We start from the raw sequence: 22279 nt of genomic DNA, 5'->3' as shown, positions 1-22279 counted from the left end.
CTGTTGCGGCATTCACACACACGTACACACAGAGTGTGAGATATGCACTTGATTCTCCTGGAATGTCATAACCCAAGTCTCCAGTAATTTTTCCTCATCAGTCTAAGTAAAGTTGTCTTCCCTCTTGCCTAACCATGACCAGGTCAATAGATTTTTATATCAATGAGACTACCTGGATAAATAAAGGTTAAATAAAAATTATGCTGACATTTTTTTCACTGTCTGTCACTATGAAAGAGTGCATGAAGTACAATTTGCTTCAGTTTATTTCTGTACAGTTGATATGCACTTCTCTCTCTCCCTCCTCCTCCTCATCTCTCCCTCTCTCAGTCCTAAACCCAAGCCAGAAGTCATGGTGCGCTCCCCTCCTGTCATGTCTCCCTCCGGTGGTGCTGCCCAAATGGACTCAAACTGCCCAATCAGAACAAACCAGGAAGTTGCGGCAGCCAACTTCAGGCTTCGCCCTGCGACCTCAAGACAGTGGGTGTTAAGGGCTCCCAGCAGGGGGGTGTATTGGGGACGGGCCCAGGGGGCATGGGGGGGCTGAAGAACGGCCAGGGCCTGATCTCTGGGGGACAGGGGTCAAAGGTGAAGGTAAAAAGAGAGAGGAGCACTTCGGTGGAGTCCTACAACGAGCAGCAGCCAGACACAGTCACGCCCACCAGCGATGACAAGGGTGAATATTACACTGCACTCCAAGTAGTATTCAGCTCAAATATGTCAAGTTGAGTACCGGTATACGTAGTGGTATGAAGTAGTGTACTATTTACTGATGACTTCCTACTTTCTAAGCTTGCATTTCCATGAAGCTAAAGTGCTTATATATTTCTGTTTCTCTAACACAATAGCTGTTGATGTTAGTGGGCATGTTACGAATCCATTCTGTGTGAACATGTGTTGTGGCTGTGGAAACAGCAGCAGGCCCCTGAAAGCGTGTCATTATGGTCACGCACTCTGCCCTTGATCCACTGCTGTGTCGGTCTCTGCTCCTGGGAGTCTGGTGCACAGGACTGCACTTAGAGAAGGGAGGGGAGAGGGGAAAGTGTGTTTGTGTGTGCTATTGACATGGGAGCTCAGCTTGAACTCTGGTCTGTAGAAACGCACACACACACATGAAAACACAGCTACACACACACTGACTGTGTGTGTGTATACAGACAGTAACAGGGTGAAGAGGATGTGTGTGGCTGAGAGGAGGCAGCCCTACAGTGGAGCTGACTGGTGCTCTGGAGGAGAGAGTGATGAGGACGACAAAGGATTCTTCAGTGAGTGTGTGTGTGTGTGACTTTGTGTATGTGTTTGTGTCTGTCGGTCATCCCCATTTCCACCTGCTACTGAACTACAGTACCAATGATCCTCTCTGTCCTTCCCCAGACTGTAACTCCAGTGACGTGAAGCCCCAGGACTCCAACTCCCATCCTCCCTCCAACGCCGGACTCAGCCGCTCTTCCACACCCTCCCACAATCCACTAGGAAACCAGGGCGCAGTGTCGGAGTCGGCGGGGGGTCAGAAGGCTGGGTCTAAAGTGGTTTATGTCTTCACTACAGAGATGGCCAACAAGTAAGGCCGATCACAGCGAATGGATGTATATTACACTGCAAAAATATATTTTTCAAGATATTTGATCTTAATCGGCGTATTAATTGTCATATGAAATAAGACAATTATCTGCCAGCTTTTATCTGCTAGCTTGGTACGAAAAAACAAGTTAATTATCACTCAATATAAGATATTTAGGTGTGCATAGATTTAACTTTTTGCTAAATGTTCTCCACTCAATGGGCTTTATTTGGTGTGTTTTGTGAGTGTGACTGTGCTTTGCTGGTGACACTATCACACCTCCTCCATGCTTCACGGTGGGAACCACACATGCAGAGGTCATCCGTTCACCTACTCTGCGTCTCACAAAGAAACTGCGGTTGGAACCAAAAATCTCAAATTTGTATTAATCAGACCAAGGAACAGATTTCCACCGGTCTAATGTCCATTGTTTGTGTTTCTTGGCCTAAGCAAGTCTCTTCTTATTATTGTTGTCCTTTAGTAGTGGTTTCTTTGCAGCAATTTGACCATGAAGGCCTGATTCACGTGGTCTCCTCTGAACAGTTGATGTTGAGATGTGTCTGTTACTTGAACTCTGAAGTATTTATTTGGGCTGCAATTTCTGAGGCTGGTAACTAATGAATTTATCCTCTGCGGCAGAGTTAACTCTGGGTCTTCCTTTCCTGTGGCGGACCTCATGAGAGACATTTTCATCGTAGCTTGATGGTTTTTGAGACTGCACTTGAAGAAAGTTCTTGATATGTTCCGTATTGACTGACCCTTATGTCTTAAAGTAATGATGGACTGCTGTTTCTCTTTGCTTATTTGAGCTGTTCTTGCCAAATAGGGCTGTCTTCTGTATATACCACCTTCTCACAACACAACTGATTGGCTCCATCGCATTAAGGAAAGAAATTCCACAAATGAACTTTTAACAAGGCACACCTGTTAATTGAAATGCATTCCAGGTGACTACCTCATGATGCTGGCTGAGAGAATGCCAAGAGTGTGCAAAACTGTCATTTAAAAAATATATATATTTCACCTTTATTTAACCAGGTAGGCCAGTTGAGAACAACTTCTCATTTACAACTGCGACCTGGCCAAGATAAAGCAAAGCAGTGCAACACAAACAACAACACAGAGTTACACATGGAATAAACAAACATACAGTCAATAACACAATACAAAAAAGCTATATACAGTGTGTGCAAATGAGGTAAGATTAGGGAGGTAAGGCAATAAATTCCAATTTATCAATTAAACACTGGAGTGATAGCTGTGCAGAAGATGAATGTGCAAGTAGAGATATCGGGGTGCAAAGGAGAGAAAAAAACAATATGGGGATGAGGTAGTTGGATGGGCTATTTACAGATGGGCTATCTACAGGTGCAATGATCTGTGACCTGCTCTGACAGCAAATGCTTAAAGTTAGTGAGGGAGATATGAGTCGTCAGCTTCAGTGATTTTTGCAATTGGTTCCAGTCATTGGCAGCAGAGAACTGGAAGGAAAGGCGGCCAATGGAGGAATTGGCTTTGGGGGTGACCAGTGAAATATACCTTCTGGAGCGCGCAGTACGGGTGGGTGCTGCTATGGTGACCAGTGAGCTGAGATAAGGCGGGGCTATACCTAGCAAAGACTTCTATATGACCTGGAGCCAGTGGGTTTGGTAGTGAATATGAAGCGAGGAACAGCCAACGAGATCATACAGGTTGCAGTGGTGGGTAGTATATGAGGCTTTGGTGACAAAACGGATGGCACTGTGATAGACTGCATTCAATTTGCTGAGTAGAGTGTTGGAGGCTATTTTGTAAATGACATTGCCGAAGTCAAGGATTGGAAGGATAGTCAGTTTTACAAGGGTATGTTTGGTAGCATGAGTGAAGGATACTTTGTTGCGAAATAGGAAACCGATTCTAGATTTCATTTTGGATTGGAGATGCTTAGTGTGAGTCTGTAAGGAGGGTTTACAGTCTAACCAGACACCTAGGTTTTTGTAGTAGTCCACATATTCTAAGTCAGAATCGTCCAGAGTAGTGATGCTGGACGTGCGGGCAGGTACGGGCAGCAATCGGTTGAAGAGCATGTATTTAGTTGTATTTAAGAGCAGTTGGAGGCAACGGAAGGAGAGTTGTATGGCATTGAAGCTCGTCTGGAGGTTAGTTAACACCGTGTCCAAAGAAGGGCCAGAAGAATACAGAATGGTATCGTCTGCGTAGAGGTGGATCAGAGAATCACCAGCAGCAAGAGCGACATCATTGATGTATACAGAGAAAAGAGTCAGCCCGAGAATTGAACCCTCCGATTTGACACACTGAACTCTGTCTGAGAAGTAGTTGGTGAACCAGGCGAGGCAGTCATTTGAGAAACCAAGGCTGTTTAGTCTGCCGATAAGAATGTGGTGATTGACAGAGTCGAAAGTCTTGGCCACGTTGATGAATACGGCTGCACAGTATTGTCTTTTGTCGATGGCGGTTATGATATCGTTTAGGACCTTGAGCGTGGCTGAAGTGCACCCATGACCAGCTCTGAAACCAGATTGCATAGCGGAGAAGGTACGTTGGGATTCAAAATGGTCGGTAATTTGTTTTTAACTTGGCTTTCAAAGACCTTAGAAAGGCAGGGTAGGATAGATATAGGTCTGTAACAGTTTGGGTCTAGAGTGTCTCCCCCTTTGACGAGGGAGATGACCCTGGCAGCTTTCCAATCTTTAGGGATCTCAGACGATACGAAGGAGAGGTTGAACAGGCTAGTAAATAGGGGTTGCAACAATTGCGGCGGATAATTTTTAGAAAGAGAGGGTTCTGATTGTCTAGCCCAGCTGATTTGTAGGGGTCCAGATTTTGCAACTCTTTCAGAACATCAGCTATCTAGATTTGGGTAAAGGAGAAATGGGGGAGGCATGGGCAAGTTGCTGTGGGGGGTGCAGGGCTGTTGACCAGGGTAGGGGTAGCCAGGTGGAAAGCAAGGCCAGCCGTTGAGAAATGCTTATTGAAATTCTCAATTATTGTGGATGTGACAGTGTTTCCTAGCCTCAGTGCAGTGGGCAGCTGGGAGGAGGTGCTCTTATTCTCTGGACTTTAGTGTCCCAGAACTTTTGGTAGTTTGTGCTACAGGATGCAAATTTCTGTTTGAAAAAGCTAGCCTTTGCTTTCCTAACTGCCTGTAAAGTTACATATCGCGGGGGGCTCTTCGATGCTTATGCAGTACGCCACATTATGTTTTTGTGCTGGTCAAGGGCAGTCAGGTCTGGAGTGAACAAAGGGCTATATCTGTTCCTGGTTCTACATTTTTTGGAACGGGGCATGCTTATTTAAGATTGTGAGGAAAGCACTTTTTAAGAACAACCAGACATCCTCTACTGACGGAATTAGGTCAATATCCTTCCAGGATACCCGGGCCAGGTCGATTCGAAAGGTCTTCTCGCTGAAGTGTTTTAGGGAGCGTTTGACAGTGATGAAGGGTGGTCGTTTGACCACAGACCCATTACGGATGTAGGCAATGAGGCAGTGATCGCTGAGATCCTAGTTTAAGACAGTAGAGGTGTATTTAGAGGGCAGGTTGGTCAGGATGATATCTATGAGGGTGCCCATGTTTATGGATTTGGGGTTGTACCTGGTAGGTTCATTGATCATTTGTGTGAGATTGAGGGCATCTAGCTTAGATTGTAGGACGGCCGGTGTGTTAAGCATGTCCCAGTTTAGGTCATCGAACAGTACGAACTCTGAAGATAGATGGTGGGCAATCAATTCACAGTGTCCAGGGCACAGCTGGGGGCACAAGGTGGTCTATAACAAGCGGCAACGGTGAGAGACTTGTTTCTGGAAAGGTGGATTTTTAGAAGAAGCAGCTTGAATTGTTTGGGCTGTCATACCTGGATAGTATGACAGATCTCTGCAGGCTATCTCTGCAGTAGATTGCAACTCTGCCCCCTTTGGAAGTTATATCTTGTCGAAAAATGTTATAATTAGGGATGGATTTTTGGTGGCCTTCCTAAGCCAGGGTTCAGACACGGCTAGGACATCAGGGTTGGCTGAGTGTGCTAAAGCAGTGAATAAAACAAACTTAGGAAGGAGGCTTCTAATGTTAACACGCATGAAACCAAGGCTTTTACGGTTACAGAAGTCAACAAAGGAGAGTGCCTGGGGAATGGGAGTGGAGCTAGGTGCTGCAGGGCCTGGTTTAACCTCTACATCACCAGAGGAACTGACGAAGAGTAGGATAAGGGTACGGCTAAAGGCTATAAGAACTAGCCGTCTAGTGCGTTCGGAACAGAGAGTAAAAGGAGGTTTCTGGGCGTGGAAGAATAGATTCAAGGCATAATGTACAGACAAGGGTATGGTAGGATGGGAATACAGTGGAGGTAAACCTAGGCATTGAGTCACGATGAGAGAGGTTTTGTCTCTAGAAACATCATAATCGAATATGTGAGGTTACCGCATGTGTGGGAGGTGGAACAAAGGGGCTAGTTAAGGCATATTGAGCAGGGCTGGAGGTTCTATAGTGAAATAAGACAATAATCACTAACCAGAACAGCAATGGAAAGGCATATTGACATTTGGGTATGCGTAGCCGAGTGATCATAGGGACCAGTGGGTAGCTAGGCGAGCTGGAGACCGGGGGCCGGGCCGGGGCTAGCAGGCTAGCAGAGGGGCCTTAGGGTGACGTCGCAACGGAAGAGTCTGTTGTAGCCCCCTTGGACGGTTACGTCGGCAGACCAGTCGTGTTGGATTGGCAGGGCTCTGTGTAGGCAATAATAGGCTCCAGGCCAATTGGCAAATAGGTATTGTAGCCCAAGAAATTAGTTGATGGACAGTTGATGGACAGTCCGATATGCTCTAGACAAGGCAAAGCGTGGCTACTTTGAAGAATCTCAAATAGAAAATATATTTTGATTTGTTTAACACTTTTGTTTACTACGCGATTCCATTTGTGTTATTTCATAGTTTTGATATCTTCACTATTATTTTACAATGTAGAAAATAGTAAAAATAAAGAAACTCTTGACTAAGGGTGTCCAAACCTTTGACTGGTGCTTTATATAAACTGAACAAAAATATAAACGCAACAATTAATAAGGGATTGTGACATCAATAACAGATCATGGCTTTCACCTGGTCAGTGTGTCATGGAAAATATTCCTAATGTTTTGTACACACACACACACACACACACACACACACACACACACACACACACACACACACACACACACACACACACACACACACACACACACACACACACACACACACACACACACACACACACACACACACACACACACACACACACACACACACTGTACACACGGAGGGGGCAGAGAATAATAACCAATGTGCATAAGCACATCATGCTGCACATTTCTCTGAGAAAGTAGAGGAGACATCAAATCCAGAAATATTGCTCTCCACCGGAACATGTGAAAGCCTGCAGCTATGCTTTGTTTTCAGTGTGCTTGCCTGAAAGTGTGTGTGTGTGTTTCAGTTAGCTCAGATTAACACTGTCCTCTGTAGGGAATAGGAGATGAAAGATGTGGATGTTAATTGGAAAATGTGTGTAAAGTTGTTTGTTTCGTCTGTCAACCTTGGCATTTCCTTCATGCCCTTGTCTAACACTGCCGTCATTCTGCTGGCACACGTGGACACACACCACGCATGCGCACACACACACACACACACACACACAAACACACATAGACCGCTGACTGATGTGTGACTGTCTGGTTTCTGATCCTCAGGGCAGCCGATGCTGTTTTAACAGGACACTCAGAAAACATAATCAACTTCCACATGAAAAACATATCCAACAGCAAGGACAAGACCCCCCTCCCACCCCTGGTAAGAACACAGTCTTGTATAACTAACCTAGTGGGGGGACACAATTCAGTCCCCTTAAATTACATTTTCCCTAAACCTAACCTTAACCCTAGAACCAAACCTCAACCCTAACCCAGCTCCTATCCCAAATTCTAAGCCTAACACTAACCTTAACCCTAAACCGCCTTGAAATTTGACCTTGTGGGGACTAACAAAATGTTCCCAGTTGGTAAAATTTTGGTTTGTTTACTATTCTTGTGGGGACTTAGTTAAACACTTCCAGTATAGTTAAACACACACACATACACACAATACACAGTGACAAAGGTGATGACCGCAGGGCACTTGGCATACAGTCAGCTTTGATAAAGACTTACAAACCCTCACTTACTCAAGCCTCCATGTTTTTAATTCCCTATTTTTTTCCTTTCTTCACTTTAGAACAATCAGACAGGACCCCTCCGAGGTGACTCCAAGCCCTCTCAGCAGTCATCTCACCCCTCAGACCAGAACCACCAGACAGTGTCTAAACCTGGCATGACTGATCAAGCTCCACCCCAGCCCCCTCCCCAGGGGATTAAGCCTGGTTCACTTACCCAGGATGGGGCCTCCTCAGCAGGCATGGACCCCAAGAAAATCCCTGGTAATACTATGGGTCCAGGTGACCAGGCCCCTGGGTGCCAGCCTCAGTCCGAACAGGGCATGCCCCCTGTGAACCCCCCTCAGCCTGGGGAAGGAGTAGGGCCGGGGTCAATGGGGATGGGTCACCCTGGTCTGACACCCCAGCAGCAGCAGCAGCAGCAACTGGCCCAGGAGCTTCTCAACATGGAGGCCAATACCGAGGGACTGTCCCAGGAACAGCTGGAGCACCGCCAACGCTCCCTCCAGACCCTCCGAGACATCCAGCGCATGCTCTTCCCTGACGACCGCGACGCCCCACCGCCACCCGGCCCCCATGGGGGACCCCCACAGCCCCACGACGGCATGCCTGATGTGGGACCCAGGAGGCCGGAGCAGGGCCCTCTCCAGGCCATGATGGCCCAGTCCCAGAGCCTAGGTCCACCAGTGGGACCAGGAGGGCCCCGACCCCAGGGACCCCCATTCGGCCCCCTGCATGGACACCCCAGAGACATGCCCCCCTTCCCAGACGAGCTGGGTCACATGATAGGTCCTGGGGGGTGTGGAGACGGAGATCACATGACCCCGGAGCAGGTGGCCTGGCTGAAGCTGCAGCAGGAGTTCTACGAGGAGAAGAAGAGGAAACAGGAAATGCATCACCGCCCACTTCCTCCCGACATGATGATGCATCCCCACGGGCCGCGCGGCATGATGAGAGGACCCCCACCTCCCTACCAGATGGGCCCCGGAGAGGTGTGGGGTCCAGGGGGGCCGGGAGGGCCATCAGAGCACTACCAGGAGCGCATTGCCATGGGCCCCAGAGGGATGCCGCCTCACATGCAGAGGATGCCAGGGTTCCCCCAAGGCATGATGAATCCTGATATGGAGGGACCCCCCAGGCCCGGGATGGGCTGGCCTGAAGACATGCCCCCCAGAATGGGGATGGGAGATGGCCGAGGGTTCCCAGGAGGGCCAGGGGGGATGTTCGGGGGTCCAGGGTTGCGGGGAGAGCGCTTCCCCAACCCCCAGTCAGTCCAGGAGGCTATGTTTCACCAGGGGATGGGGGGCGACAAGGGACCGGGCCTTCCTCCACAGATGATGATGGAGATGCAGAGGATGATGGGACACCAAAGAGGCAGCATGGAGCCGGGCAACGGGGGTGGGATGATGTTTCCCAGGATGCCTGGCGAGGGCCCCATGAGCCCCTCCTCCAGACTGGCTGTGATGGGGGGCCGGGATATGGGCCCTGAGTTTGGCATGGGCCCCCATGGGAACCCCCAACTACGAGATGGGCCAATGAATATGAGCCCAGACGAGATAATGAGAATGAGAGGGCCTCCAATGGACAACATGGTGCCCCAGGGAAGGCAGATGCAGGGGTCCCACTTCCCTGACCATCCCCAGCAAGGGGACTTCCCCATGGGGCCCGGACGGCCCTTCCCTGGGGGTCCTGGAAGTATGAGGGGGCCTCATGGAGAGCAGCCCTACCGTGGCCCGGAGCACAGGACCACGCCTACGGCGGGCAACGGCCGACTTAACCACCTTCCCTCCGCCGCCGGAACACCCCAGGGCCAGAGGGGACGTAAGCCTGCAGAACTGAACATCCAGTCAGGAGGGGCCAGCTCGCCCAGTCTCAATCCCCTCAAGTCCCCTCCTTTGAGGCAGGTGCAATCCCCCATGATGGGCTCTCCCTCTGGAAACCTCAAGTCCCCCCAGACCCCCTCCCAGCTGGCTGGTATGCTCTCCGGCCCTCCAGGACCCAACGGCCCCCCTAACACTGCCAACTCGGCCCCAATGAAGTCCCCTCACTCTATGATGGGGTCTGCTGGTGCCTCCCCAGTACATATGAGGTCCCCGTCCCTCCCCAACCCTTCTCCAGGGTGGGCATCCTCCCCCAAACCCCCCATGCCCAGCCCAGTACTCCCCCAGCAGCAGGGGGGGAAAACCCCCCTCAGTATGACCTCACCTAACATGATGGGTAACATGGAGCAAGGTACAGTACTTCTATGGCTTTATTCTTGTTGATGTTCTTTCTCCCTCTACCGCTCTCTTTTTCTGTCGCTCTCGCTAATCAAATTTGATTTGTCACGTACTTTGTAAACAACAGGTGTGGACTAACAGTGAAATGCTTACTTACGAGCCCTTCCCAACAATGCAGAGAAATAATAGAAAAGTAAAACGCATAATAATAATAATAATAATAACAATAATAAATGCACATTCAGTAATGAAAACTTGGTTATATACATGGGGTACCTGTACTGAGTTGATGTGCAGGGGTAAGAGGTGGATATGTACATATAGGTAGGAATAAAGTGACTAGGCAACAGGATAGATGATAAATGGTAACAGCAACGTATGTAACAGCAACGTTTTAGGGCCTTCCTCTGACACCGACTGGTATAGAGGTCCTGTATAACAGACCACCCAGCCCCTGTGATGTACTGGGCCGTACGCACTACCCTGTGTAGTGCCTTGCAGTCGGATGCAAAGCAGTTGCCATATGAAGCTGTGATACAGCCAGTCAAGATGCTCTCAGTGGTGCGGCTATAGAACATTTTGAGGATCTGAGGGCCCATGCCAAATCGTTTCAGCCTCCTGAGGGGGACGAGGCGTTGTCGTGCCCTCTTCACGACTGTGTTGGTGTGTGTGGACCATTGTAGATCCAACTTGAAGCTCTCGACCCTCTTTAATACAGCCCCGTTGATGTGAATGGGCGAATGCTCGACCCTCTTTAATACAGCCCCGTTGATGTGAATGGGCGAATGCTCGACCCTCTTTAATACAGCCCCGTTGATGTGAATGGGCGAATGCTCGACCCTCTTTAATACAGCCCCGTTGATGTGAATGGGCGAATGCTCAACCCTCTTTAATACAGGCCCGTTGATGTGAATGGGCGAATGCTCGACCCTCTTTAATACAGGCCCGTTGATGTGAATGGGCGAATGCTCGACCCTCTTTAATACAGCCCCGTTGATGTGAATGGGCGAATGCTCGACCCTCTTTAATACAGCCCCGTTGATGTGAATGGGCGAGTGCTCGACCCTCTTTAATCCAGGCCCGTTGATGTGAATGGGCGAATGCTCGACCCTCTTTAATACAGGCCCGTTGATGTGAATGGGCGAGTGCTCGACCCTCTTTAATCCAGGCCCGTTGATGTGAATGGGCGAATGCTCGACCCTCTTTAATACAGCCCCGTTGATGTGAATGGGCGAATGCTCGACCCTCTTTAATACAGCCCCGTTGATGTGAATGGGTGAATGCTCGACCCTCTTTAATACAGCCCCGTTGATGTGAATGGGCGAATGCTCGACCCTCTTTAATACAGCCCCGTTGATGTGAATGGGCGAATGCTCGACCCTCTTTAATACAGCCCCGTTGATGTGAATGGGCGAATGCTCGACCCTCTTTAATACAGCCCCGTTGATGTGAATGGGCGAGTGCTCGACCCTCTTTTTCCAGTAGTCCACGGTCATCTCCTTTGTCTTGCTGAGGTCTCTGACCTCCTCCCTATAGGCTGTCTCATCTCTCTCTCCCCCTCTTTCTCTCAACTGCTGTGATAAACAACATAAAACATGTGTATTTCAATTTCAAGACAGATAATATTCATTTTCAAAGAGATTTTAATACTTACTACCTTTCTCTTGAATGATGATGACCTCACATCTTTAATAGAGGGCTGTTTTGTAATGTCTGTCGACCAAAGCAGTCTAAACAGACCTCTGTGTTGTGTATCAGGCAGGCTAGCATTTGTCTGTCATCTTTAAATCATGTCATTTATAAGTCAATTGAAAGCATCATTCTCATCCATCTAAACACATTTTCCCAAAGCAGAAAATTTCAGGGAAATCACACCCCCATCATTTTTTACAATTAAAACGTTTTTAAGTTTAATTTAACCTTTTATTTAACTAGGCAAGTCAGTTAAGAACAAATTCTTATTTACAATGACTGCCTACACCGGACAAACACTGGAAGACACTGGGACAATTGTGCGCCACCCGACGGGACTCCCAATCACGGCCGGTTGATGTCTGTATCTAAAATGTATTTGCCTCAATGCCCCTTATATATCTATTTCAAACCAGGATATGTTTTGCTGCCTAAGGTAAATAGTTCTTATATTTCATCTCTCTTCTCTCTCGCTCTCTCTCTCTCTCTTACCAGGTGGTAACGTCCCCCCCTCGTCAGGAGCCCAGTCTGGCCCCATGCCCCTCCAGGGGGGTCCAGGTGGCGCCCCGACCGGCAGCCCCTATTCCCTCCCCCCCGAACCCACGCTATCCCAGAACCCCCTCTCCATCATGATGTCACGAATGTCTAAGTTCGCCATGCCAAGCTCCACCCCCCTCTACCACGACGCCATCAAGACGGTGGCGAGCTCGGACGACGACTCGCCCCCCGCACGCTCCCCAAATCTACCCCCCATGAACAACAATGGTGAGTGGATGGAGACATGGCGAGAAGTCACATTAAACCATTTTTTAGATGTATTTTGAACCCTTTTCCATAGAGGTGTGACTCTGTTTACGCCACTTGATGTAGGTTTGCCGTCTGTGTTGTATGGTGCACTAACATCCCTCTTGTCTCTCTCTGTGGCCCTCTGTAGGTATGGGAATGAACCAGCACCAAGGTCCTCCTCGTATGATGGGCCCCGGCTCCTCTAGCTCAATGCCTGCCCTCAGTCCTCTGGGTATGACCCCCATGGGCTCCCAGCCTCTCTCCCACGGCATGCCCCAGCAGATGCCTTCTCCCAACATTGGCCCGGGCATGATGCCCCATGGCATGATGATGCCCCCCAACCCCCAGGACCAAGGCATGGGCAACCCCCAGATGATGTCCCAGGGGCGAATGGGCTACTCCCACCGAGTGCAGGGCTACCCCCTGCCCCAATCCCCCTCCCAGCAGGGTCCCTTCTCCCCCCACAATGGCCCCGGGCCCCAGGGCTTCCCAGGACATCCCATGGGCTTCCAGGGAGAGGGGGGTCCTATGGGGGGTCGGATGGGGAACATGCCCCATGGAGGGGGAGGCGACGGGGGTAGGCCCAACAACCCTGGAGGACCGCAGTTCAACATGCAGGGAGAGTTTAGTGATGCAGATCTGCATGAAGTGATGCGAACAGGAGCATCCGGTATGCCAGAGTTTGACCTGTCCAGGATCATCCCATCAGAGAAGCCCAGCCAGACTCTGTCCTACTACCCCAGGGGAGGAGGAGATGGGCCTGGCCCAGGGGGGAAACCTCCACACATGCAGGGGATGATGCAGGGTATGATGGGGGAGGGCCCGCCCAGGATGGGCATGTCCATGCAAGGGATGGGGGGGATGGCTGGGGGCCGGGAGGTGGTATGGCCCCCCAGGACATGCCCATGGGAAACCCTTCCCACAATCATATGCGGCCGCATGGACCCCCAGGGTTCATGGGTCAGGGAATGATGGGACCCCAGCACCGGATGATGTCACCGGGGGGCATGATGCAGGGGAAGGAGAGGGGGGTGCTCTACAACCACCCTGGGCCTGGGGGGTCGCCCAATATGATGATGTCACTACAAGGCATGGGTGGCCCCCCCCAGCAGACGATGATGATGGGGGGGCATATGAGGCAGCGTGGCAGGGACATGGACATGGGGTTCAGCCCAGGGCCCGGAATGTTCTAACACACAACTCATAGAATCTTGGACCTTGAATGTTCTGAGCCGATATACAGTATGAGGATGGAATAAGTCTCACAGCAGATAAGAGATGGATTAAAACGCAGGAAGTAAGGAATGAAAGACAGAGGTGGGTTCTCTGGATTAAAACATGTAGTGCCGAGGAATGGGTAGTTAATGGCTTGTGGGAGCTACATAGCCCAGTACTTGTCTTTTACCACAAGCATTTCATTTAGTCTCTTCAGAAATGTCTGAATGTATGGGATTGCTGTGCTTCAATGTCAATTTAAACTGTTCAAGTGTTTTTTTTTCTTCTAAATCTCTGATTATAAGGGTGAGTTGAGCATCGGAGAGGAATGGAGTGAACCACCTTGGAGGACTGTACATCGACTTTTTCAAATCAGTTAAAAATCAACAATGGATTTGTCCGGTAAAGGATAACAAACATAGAAAGACTTTGTGGAATAAAATCGTACTTTGAGAAGATTTCAATGGAACTCCCATGTTCTCTCTGGCTCCATCGTTTTGACTATTTCTGTCCAGTATGACTGTGTGTGTATGTGCCTGTGTGTGTGTTTTTGTTGTAAGTATGTATAGGGATTCTATCAATGACCTCTAAGCTCTCTTATCCACCTTTCATTGGGGGAGGGACGCCCCACTCTAAAGAACAGTACTGTTTTCCATTCATTTCCTTTGTAACTCCAGTGTATAACAAACCAAACTATGACCTCAAAGATACTAGTATTATTAAAAAAGCACAAACATGAATCAACTTAAGTGTCTTACTCACATACGAACATTTCTACCAGCCAGTCAGTGTGAATAGCGGTAGTACTGTTCTGTGTGCTCTTACTCCTGTTTGTTCTTCTATTTACTCTGGAATATCATTCCCACAGCATTAATCTCATAGAAAATGAACTGAGTGGAATCAGACTGTAGAACTGGTGAGCTCGTCATGTACTTTATAGTCATCTCAGACAGCGGGACAGGCCTCGATGAGCTAGTCAGGTGCTGTATGTATGGTGGTCTCAGACATTAGTGGGACAGGCCTCGATGAGCTAGTCAGGTGCTGTATGTATGGTGGTCTCAGACATTAGTGGGACAGGCCTCGATGAGCTAGTCAGGTGCTGTATGTATGGTGGTCTCAGACATTAGTGGGACAGGCCTCGATGACCTAGTCAGGTGCTGTATGTATGGTGGTCTCAGACATTAGTGGGACAGGCCTCGATGAGCTAGTCAGGTGCTGTATGTATGGTGGTCTCAGACATTAGTGGGACAGGCCTCGATGAGCTAGTCAGGTGCTGTATGTATGGTGGTCTCAGACATTAGTGGGACAGGCCTCGATGACCTAGTCAGGTGCTGTATGTATGGTGGTCTCAGACATTAGTGGGACAGGCCTCGATGAGCTAGTCAGGTGCTGTATGTATGGTGGTCTCAGACATTAGTGGGACAGGCCTCGATGACCTAGTCAGGTGCTGTATGTATGGTGGTCTCAGACAGTGGGACAGGCCTCAATGAGCTAGTCAGGTGCTGTATGTATGGTGGTCTCAGACAGTGGGACAGGCCTCGATGAGCTAGTCAGGTGCTGTATGTATGGTGGTCTCAGACATTAGTGGAACAGGGTATCAAGAAAGACAGAAATCTGACCAACATCTTTCCAGACCATATAACATTACTTTTCTGCTCAAGTCACATGGTCAGGAAAAACTAAGATCCCTACTTCCTCATCCGTCTGTGTAAGCTTGTCATGTGTACCTCCATTGTCTTTGGTACAGAGACAACATATTGGCCGTGTTTGAGTGAATCAAAACTACAATGTATCAGACAGTGCCATTGTTCCACTCTAATCAGGGACTTATTTAGACCTGGGACAGAAGGTAGGTGCAATTAATTAGGTAGAACAGAAAACAAGCAGGCTCCAGACCTCGTAGGGTAAGAGCGGAATACCCCTGAATTCTAATACATGACTGAAAGGTGAGGTTCAGGTATCCTTACGAGGCCCACTGACTGACCATATATGACCACTGGTGTTGATTGGACCACAATTTGCATTGCTATGCTGCACAGTAGTGAGAGACAAAGCCTTGACCAACTCTTTTATTACTCTCCACCACTCCAAAGCCACTCCAATTTCAGGGCAACTCTCCATGATAAACATACAACTAACAAGCAAATTAAATCACTCCAGTGTGGGGGTGTATATTTGCTCATAGGTCCATGCATTTCATTTATACACAATACAATCCTAAAAGGCAGCACCTAGTGTTTCACTCACGACAGACTTTTACCAGAGTAATTCCCTTTTAACCGGTTCTAAAATGAATGATTTGGAGTGGGTAAACGTGCACACACACACACACATTTGGTTCCCTTGGTTTATGAACACGACGTACATGATGTGCTTGGTTTTCCCCTGAGGAAAAGATTGCAGTTTGATATGAAGAAATTTAGTTCACTCTAAAAGCAACAAAGCCAGAACCTATTTCAGCTAGTTAGAATCTGGTACACTATAATTTACAGTGCTGTGCATAAAGTAATCAGATATACTGAATTTATACAGTAAATACACATTGCTGTGTGCATAGTAGTCACAGAATGTAAACGTATGAATATAAATTGGTAACACACTTATTTTTTAGGCAGAATATATTACCAGATCATTTCAAAAATTAAGACCTCTAAGTAAAACTCTTCATCTTAACCAGTATGAGAGCAGTAACACACAGGATGCCCATTGCCCTGATATCAGCTGGATGTGGTTTCAAAGCCAGCTATACACCGACAGTGAAACTATATTTGTGCGTTTAGACAGTGAGGTATCCTAACAAACAGTTTGTACTGTAATACAGCCCTTTTTCAAAGTCTGAGACAGTGGGCCTCCCGTCAATGAGCATTAAGACAATCGCGTACTCACACTTTGAAAACCTCTGTTGTAATACACTGGCTAGTGATAGGCAAATGCTAGGCTAGGGCTGGAGAGTGGAAGTCTGGTGGGATGTAAACACGGTGGCTGGTAACAGTGAGTGCATGGGGTAGAGCTGGGGGTCACAGAAGCCTCAGGGTTCAGCCACGCCCTTTGTGCGGTTGCAGAGTGACTCGTAGAGCTCAAAGGTCAGTGAGTAGTTGGAGAGGGCCTGCTTGAACTCCTGCAGTGGGCAGTAGACTCCACTACAGCCTGGAACCAACTGGTCCTACAGAGACGGATCAAAAATAAAGAATGTGTAAGAAAGACACTAATCACGTTTCCATCCACAGTTATACCGTATAAATAATGCAGATAATTTGTTCGTTCGACATAGAGGGACCTTTTTGTATTGGTAAAATGTATTATGCGAGAAATGGTGGTGAAAACTGACTCAGTAAACCATGCAGTTTATTAGGCTACAGATTAAATAAATTGATGACCTTCACAGGGTGGTGAAAGTGCAAGGTGATGAGCTTGATGCTCCTTTCCAAATAAATATTGAGGATCTTATTTTGGTGACATGATGATCGATGCACCACTACCATTTGACAAATAAATAGTATCCACAATAATCTCATCATGTAGACTACTAGCCTGCCGCATGTGCCAAGAGGAGAGTAGGCACATTTGCTATTTAACGCAACAGTTGTGACAAAACTATCAGTAGAGTTGAAAATGCATTGCAAACACAAAACTTTAGATTTCAACTTTAGCGAAAAAGTACATGTACTGATTTTTTATATTTTATCCGCAACAAGTCAGTTTGGTGGAAACATTTTCTTTATGCGGATTTTAGAATATTCACATGAAAATCTGTCTCCAATAGCGAAGGTGCATAAAGATGGCGGCCCCCCAAGTACTTAACACAAATGTCTCGTTTGCTCAGTTCGCCGTATTGTACAATGTTATCCATTACTCTTTTTTTATATTGGCATCAGCACAGTATACATGATCCCAATTCTAGCTCCAATACTGCGACATTTTGAAAAAAAATTATTGTGCTGATTTACTGGCACATTGGACCATGTTGCGCACCGTAGTTTAAGAACTCTGTGGGTAGTGCTAAAAAAACAATGTCATATCTGAATTCCTCCACCTTTATGTACCTTCACCATTGCATGAAAACCTAGCTAGACAAACAGATCACTGACTCTCGGAGAGAAACAGTCTGGAAATTGTTTCAATATTGTGCGCACACTTCTGTGAGCCCTGCATCCTACCTGGCCAATGTAGGACACTTTGACGAAGGCCTCTTTGGTCTGCCGGTGCTGGTGCAGCTCCAGGGTGATGTCTGAAGCGTATGGTGGCCATCGCATGTCAAAAATCCCCAGAGCCATGAGACAGGGTATCAGAGTGGTGTCGTGGGCAGAGTACAGGAAGAGCTTCCTGAAAGAAACATGCATAAATACTCTCAAATTTCTGATGTGTTGTTGCTAAACGTTCTAAGAATGTGCCATTCGGAAAAGGACATTTGCTACCATCAAGTGGTTGGGTTGAGAACTGCAAATCTCTGCTACTGGCTCTGTGTTCTAATGGACAGGTAAATGTTACAGTAGTTCACCTGTTGGGCTCTGAGGTTGTGTCCTGTAGTTTATCTTCTATGTTTCCCATTAGGACATGCAGGAGGGGACCCACACACAGCTGCAGGTTCTCCCTAGTCGCAACAAACCAACCCCAGAGAAGATTAAGAAAACAACTGCATTGGGTGATTTTTTAAAACACCTCTAATACACAGTGGACTATGATTTCATAATGTGGAATAAGGAAGCATATGCTCATGGAACAGGGAACTGTATTTTCTGTGTGTTCTACTCCCCAACCCTCTACACATGCTGATCTGTATTTAAATCCCTCTGCCCTTTGACCTCTTGCTGGGTTCGTAGATGTGGTAGATCATCTCCACAGCTCTCCGCTCCACTGTGTTTCTCCAGGAGTCAAGGACTGGTGGGCAGGGTAGGCCGTGGGTCTGTTAGAACACACATATTGTTACGTTAATGTCAATGTAACGCAGTGATAGTATCACTCATATCCTTTGACCACATAATCAACTTTGGTAACAAAAGGATATTTTTTGTCATGGTATTGTATTTTTGTTGTTTTGTGTCACCTCTCTTGCCACCATGTCGTCCCTGATGAGGATGAAGTCAACCCGTTGTTGGGCAGCGATGCCCAGAGCACTCTTGATGCTCCTCAGGTCCGCAGCAATGTCTGGCAGAGTGGATGACTCCGCCCAGCGATGACTACAGCACACACAGACACAGCCAATCACAAAAACCAACGAGTGAGGGATCCAGCCAATCCCAAAAATCAACAAGAAAAGGGACCCAGACAGTCACTCACCCGCTGAGGAGTTTGAGCAGTCTGCATCCATGGTAGTTAGGGTACAGGATCTCTGACTCTGCCTCAGTCGTCAGAATGGGAACCATGTCTTCAGGAGAGGGGGAGCAACATTAGGAGATAGACCCGTATTTCCTATGACACACAAACACAAACTGACACCTACCTCTCTGGCTTTGATAGAACAGCCCTGCCACCAGGCACTTGGCAGACTCTATGGTTCTCACAATGTTAGTGGAACGCACACTGGGAGAGAGAGAAGAATATATCAATGTCTTGTAGGCTACATGTACTCTGTCACAGATCTTACAATCTTGTTGTAGTAGGAGTGTACTTTACCATAATCAGTTATCAACCTGAACGGTATGTTCTTGTTCCGTTAACTATTCATGTCCCCTTTATGCCATTGCTAATTACTTTAGTAAATGTAAAGCTCAAGTTTACATCCTTGTATTCAGTGTCTTTCTTTCTAGATCCATAAAGTAATAACAGTACATTATAGGTTACCTAACCTGGGGCCCAGATATTTCTGCTATACCCTTTAACGTTGTCAAGCCAAAACAAAGAGGGAGTTGGCTACAGAACCAGATGTGACTACCACGCTACTGGTCTGTACTTACTTGACCTCTGTAGGGTTGAAAGTGGGGCTGAGGATGGCTGTAGTACTTACTAAACCTCTGTAGGGCTGAAGGTGGGGTTGAGGAAGGCTGTGTCCTGGATGTATCTCTTCCTCAGCCTCTCTCCCAGCTCATACAGCTGTTGCATGCCTACCGTGGTCAGCTGACCTGGGTACGTACCCCCCTGCAGGGGAGAGGAACAGGATCAGGAGTCAAAGGTTGCCAAGTCAATCCAAAATGGCATCACCAGTGTCTATCTATTGTGTGCCCGCGGAGTAGTACTGTGGTATGCCAGGTGCACCGTGAAACAGACACAATCCTCGAGAAGAGTCTCGCAGCAATCTCCTGCTGAGTGAAGGACAAACCTCTCAGTATATGCTCATTGGTTATCTGTTTGTTCCCTCAGTGCCAGGCTCAGACCATAACATTCAGAGCTGGGTCAGAGTGAACCACAGATTTTTCTTTCACTTGAACAGGCCTTTAGCTGAGATACAGCCCCCGGTCTAAGCCTCAGGAGAAGGTCTCTCAGGGTGCAAAGTCCTTTATGATGACCCCCTACCCTCAAAGACCACTAATAGATTAAATGGGCAACTAGAATTTCAATCCTGACACGTCGTGCCAGTGTGGTGTGTGATGTTACTGGTCTGGAGCGGGAAATCCTAATGGTTGACAGCTGGCTGTGAGTAACCCAGTAAGTGACAGTGACATATGTCTGTATGGAGTCCATGCCAGCACACCTACGTGACAACTTAAATCCATTAACCGTACTTATCCAAGCACTGCTTACTCCTTTCTTTATCTCTCTAGGCACTACTTCCTCTGCTCGTTAACAGACACAGGCATACTCACCGTCAGTATGTTGGCCCGGTAACTGTCCTCCACCGGTGAGGAGGGCTGTGGACCTCCTTCCAGGTCTGTCACCACATAGTTGATCTGTGTGTGTGCTGGGGGTTCCAGGAGGTTAGGCACCCACTGGGCCTGATACAGACAGGACAAGGAAAAAGGTTAGACTTCCAGATGCTGGTGAACATACCTTCATAAGCCTCGTCTTGGAGATGAGGCTAAGATATATATAATATAATAATAATAATATATGCCATTTAGCAGACGCTTTTATCCAAAGCGACTTACAGTCATGTGTGCATACATTCTACGTATGGGTGGTCCCGGGGATCGAACCCACTACCCTGGCGTTACAAGCGTTACAAGCGCCATGCTCTACCAACTGAGCTACAGAAGGACCAGATAAATGGCTTTCCCTCAACTTCAAGTCCTGGGAAACAGAGCATCAGTTCTGTCAGATGTTCTTGTGTGACACAGGTGGTCTCTCACCTCCATGATGCCTGGTATAGACTTCAGCGGGGTTCGGGCTCCGTGGCGGAACAGGACTTGTACGAGTTTGAGCTCGTAAGGAAAAGGTGGTTCCTTGCATGAGGGGTCCGAACCCGAATCCGTCTGGGTTGGTTCTGTCTTCTTATGAGACCAGAGCATGGATCCAAACGCCATGGACACCGAGCCCAAAACGCCTGCTTTGGTCAAGAGGTTCCTCGTCCTCATGCTTACGTTACTATACTGCCGAGACAGACCACACAATACCAACATTGAACATAGCTTGCTAGCTAGCACACTGCCTATCATTTGCAGCTAACGTTAACCATGTTTAGTGATCTGCATAAGATTTTAGCTAACGGTAGCAAACGTTATTCCAATCTTTATTTTCGGTAGCTAACGTTATGTAGTTAACGTACTGTATACAACTACATTCTGGGTAAACCTGGCACTTGATATTTTGGTGTCGATGATTGATAGCAAGTTATGAAGCAGGCGTTTGAAACAAGCTGGCTGTGTCGGTAATGTCAATATTGAGAATGTGTTGCAGACTGATGAGGTTAGCTAGCTAACTAGCGATACAGTCGATATCTCAGCTAATGTCAAAGCCATTCAAGTAACGTTAACTAGCTAACCAGAAATTGATTCATTTTCGGGTTAGCTAGCTCTTTAGCTACTTCAACGGCACTATATGTTGCACTCAAATGTACAGTACTTACGTTTAATTATCACTGGAAGTTATTAACTAGTTTTAAAACAAAATAAAAGTAATCGACTAACTCCGTGTATTTTGAAAACACGTCACCCGGCAAGGGACAAAATGTTTTTTGGAATATGTAGTCATTTCTGGTGTGATCCATGCTTTCAAAGTGAAACTGCTCTTCACGGAAAAGCTACCCTCATGCGTCATTTCCCTCCCATGCCCCTCATTACCGTAAGAACAGCGTGGTGCGCATATAAATATAGCGCAATAATGTATGAAGTGGGAAATAAAATTTAAACTAAACAGACAGTATACAGGTAATTACCAAAATAAGGGAAACACTTGGGTAAATGAGTCATACAAGTATATTGAAAGCCGGTGCTTCCACACAAGTGTGGTTCCTGAGTTAATTAAGGGGCTCCGAGAAGGCGCAGCGCTCTAAGGCACTGCATCTCAGTGCCAGAGGCGTCACTACAGAACCTGGTATGATTACCGGCTGTGATTGGGAGTCCCATAGGGTGATGCACAATTGTCCCATTATTGTCCGAGTTAGTGTTTGGCTGGGGTAGGCCGCCATTGTAAATAATAATTGAGTGTGTATGTCCCAGAGGGTAGTGCGTAATAGCCCAGTACATCACTGGGGCCAAGCTTCCTGAAATCCAGGACCTAAATACTAGGCGGTGTCAGAGGAAGGCCCTAAAGACC

The 22279-nt window shown here is 47.6% G+C and overlaps 2 protein-coding genes across 3 annotated transcripts; one reads left to right on the top strand and one right to left on the bottom strand.

Moving 5' to 3' along the window:
- Positions 1–230: 230 nt before the first annotated feature.
- Positions 231–14391, top strand: LOC124048617 (B-cell CLL/lymphoma 9 protein-like). The gene is given in 10 exon segments (XM_046369622.1): positions 231–247; positions 331–404; positions 407–676; positions 1158–1265; positions 1375–1561; positions 7282–7381; positions 7802–9971; positions 12146–12415; positions 12585–13309; positions 13312–14391. Coding segments are annotated over 10 exon segments (4239 nt in total). The 3' UTR covers positions 13630–14391.
- A 1315-nt stretch (positions 14392–15706) lies between these two features.
- LOC124023978 (lysophosphatidic acid phosphatase type 6-like) lies at positions 15707–21785 on the bottom strand. 2 transcript variants are annotated; one of them, XM_046338135.1, is made up of 11 exons: positions 21591–21785; positions 20875–21114; positions 20392–20520; positions 19596–19726; positions 19092–19171; positions 18929–19016; positions 18696–18828; positions 18454–18554; positions 18150–18242; positions 17809–17974; positions 15707–16814 (listed from the first exon to the last, which is right to left on the bottom strand). In XM_046338135.1, the coding sequence occupies exons 2-11, from the start codon at positions 21097–21099 to the stop codon at positions 16680–16682; spliced, it is 1281 nt and encodes a 426-aa protein (XP_046194091.1). In that variant the 5' UTR covers positions 21100–21114; positions 21591–21785; the 3' UTR covers positions 15707–16679. The 2 variants fall into 2 exon arrangements, with proteins under 2 accessions (XP_046194091.1, XP_046194099.1); XM_046338143.1 differs by having other exon boundaries at positions 20875–21109; positions 21591–21778.
- Between the last annotated feature and the right edge of the window lie 494 nt (positions 21786–22279).

Source organism: Oncorhynchus gorbuscha, linkage group LG01 (genome assembly GCF_021184085.1).
Source record: "Oncorhynchus gorbuscha isolate QuinsamMale2020 ecotype Even-year linkage group LG01, OgorEven_v1.0, whole genome shotgun sequence".
Lineage (NCBI taxonomy): Eukaryota > Metazoa > Chordata > Actinopteri > Salmoniformes > Salmonidae > Oncorhynchus > Oncorhynchus gorbuscha.
Note: the sequence above shows the minus strand (reverse complement) of the source record. Positions and strands in the feature narration are given on the sequence as shown.